This window comes from Dufourea novaeangliae, unplaced genomic scaffold (assembly GCF_001272555.1).
Source record: "Dufourea novaeangliae isolate 0120121106 unplaced genomic scaffold, ASM127255v1 scaffold152, whole genome shotgun sequence".
Lineage (NCBI taxonomy): Eukaryota > Metazoa > Arthropoda > Insecta > Hymenoptera > Halictidae > Dufourea > Dufourea novaeangliae.
The window spans coordinates 5,699-7,502 of record NW_015374039.1 but is presented as its reverse complement, the minus strand read 5'-3'; the positions used below and the strand labels follow the sequence as shown (position 1 = coordinate 7,502).

Here is a 1,804-nt window from a genome sequence, read left to right as displayed (position 1 = left end):
CCAATACCGAATTACGATCACTTCTCGTTCATTCTCTGTTACATTACCTTTTCGTTCACACGTTATTTGAAAAGGAAATTTACAAATTCGTAAAAAGGAATTTACAAAAAAGTAAATGTGCATTCATCTGTTTACGTTACATATAATTTGCCTACATTTACGTTTCATTCATTAATATCTTTAAATAACAAACGGCAGATGTCGATTACGTCTTTTTTATTTGCTATTATACGCAGTTTCCTGCGATGCATGCTGACCTACTTGTTTGGAGCTTCGTAGTACAAGCGTAGCGCGTAGCCACCGCAATCGCGGGAACTCGGCTGGAAAAGTCGCGCTCTGATTGGTCGCGGTTTTTCGTTAATATATAATAATATATAAGTATATATACCAGGATTTCCCAATTTTAATATGCATGTAAATAATTTCTTCAATCATCATAGTATTACATTTGATTGAATACTTTTTACCAGTTGATAATAGACTGCATACATATTATATCAATGCACAATATCACACACATGAATGTAAAAAGTATAATAAATATATTTCTATCCAAATAGAACCTTTAATAAAGAAGATACCTACATTTCCCTTTAACACTACTTCCTGTACATAAAACTGCAAAGATTAACACTAGAATTATCAGCACTCAATGTTTACTAAATTATATTGTATAACGTTCAATACAATATACCATAATATAGTATAATACAAATGTATAATAAATCAAAAGTCATCATAAATTCCGATGAAAACATCTTTACAGTTTCAGTAATTCTAAAATAAGAAATCTGAAATCCAACATTTTAAGGAGTTTGGTAGTTCTAGGGTTAAAAAAAGTCCCTTTATCACGTAACAATAGTACTATAAAATAATTTCAACATTTCTAATCACCCTTTCTCCTCTTCTTCTACTCACATCGTTCCATAAAGAAAAAACAATTTATTAACAATCGAAACTCACTTGAAGCGCCAAATCCTGTGCCACAAAGCTATGTTTGTCTCTCTCTTTCTCCACAATAGACATTTCTTTCTGTATCTCGTCGACATTCTGCGTCACGCTGTCAAGCTCGTGCTCGATCTTCCGTCTGCTGTACTCATACACCACGAGCTCGTGTTGCTGCTTCTTGATATGTTCGCTCAATGTCTCCTTGGTGCGCGCCAGAATGTTTTTCTCGCGCAACAGTACATCAACCTGTTGCTGTTTATCGATTTGCTGCTTCCGCAATGTAAATAATTCGTGCTCCCGATTACTCGTCGTAGCGAGCGCTTGCTTCAGCTGCTGCTCCAGGCTCGACCGTTCCGATTCGAACTTCTGCAACCGTTTCACCGCGATATCCCTCTCGGCCTTTATTTTCGTCATCTCGGCTCTTGTTCTGCAATGTTATCGAACGAAATCGCTTGAGACCACTGAAGAATTACGTGAAAATTATAACAATAAATTTTACTCTTTGCGTTTAGTGAACATAATAATTGTAAATGTAGTGTTGACAGCCTTCTCATCGAAAAAAGCCGTTTATTTCCAAACAACATACAGTAAAAGCTCGATGAGTGTTCGGAAGCTCTTCGGCACTGAATATTGAATAATTCATAAATTAATGGCCATATGCAGCTGAAACAAATATCATTGGCTTCAGAATTCTAAGCTCTATGTTTTCAACTTCATTAAGATGTCAGCGTTACACCTGGAAACATCTCCTTGTCAGTGCCGATGAGCCTTCGAACATTCATCGAGGAGACAATGTAATGAGAATCTCTTGTTAGACTTCCCAGATAGCACATGACGCCTTGACGACGCCCATTTT

The 1,804-nt window shown here is 36.4% G+C and overlaps 1 protein-coding gene across 1 annotated transcript in view; it reads right to left on the bottom strand.

Annotated features, from left to right (window-relative positions):
• The window catches only part of LOC107189526 (cilia- and flagella-associated protein 58-like), a 23,459-nt gene extending 22,097 nt beyond the window's left edge, over positions 1-1,362 (bottom strand). The window contains exon 1 of the mRNA XM_015578083.1: positions 964-1,362. Coding sequence (XP_015433569.1) covers positions 964-1,362 — 399 coding nt within the window. The remainder of the gene's footprint in view (positions 1-963) is intronic.
• Between the last annotated feature and the right edge of the window lie 442 nt (positions 1,363-1,804).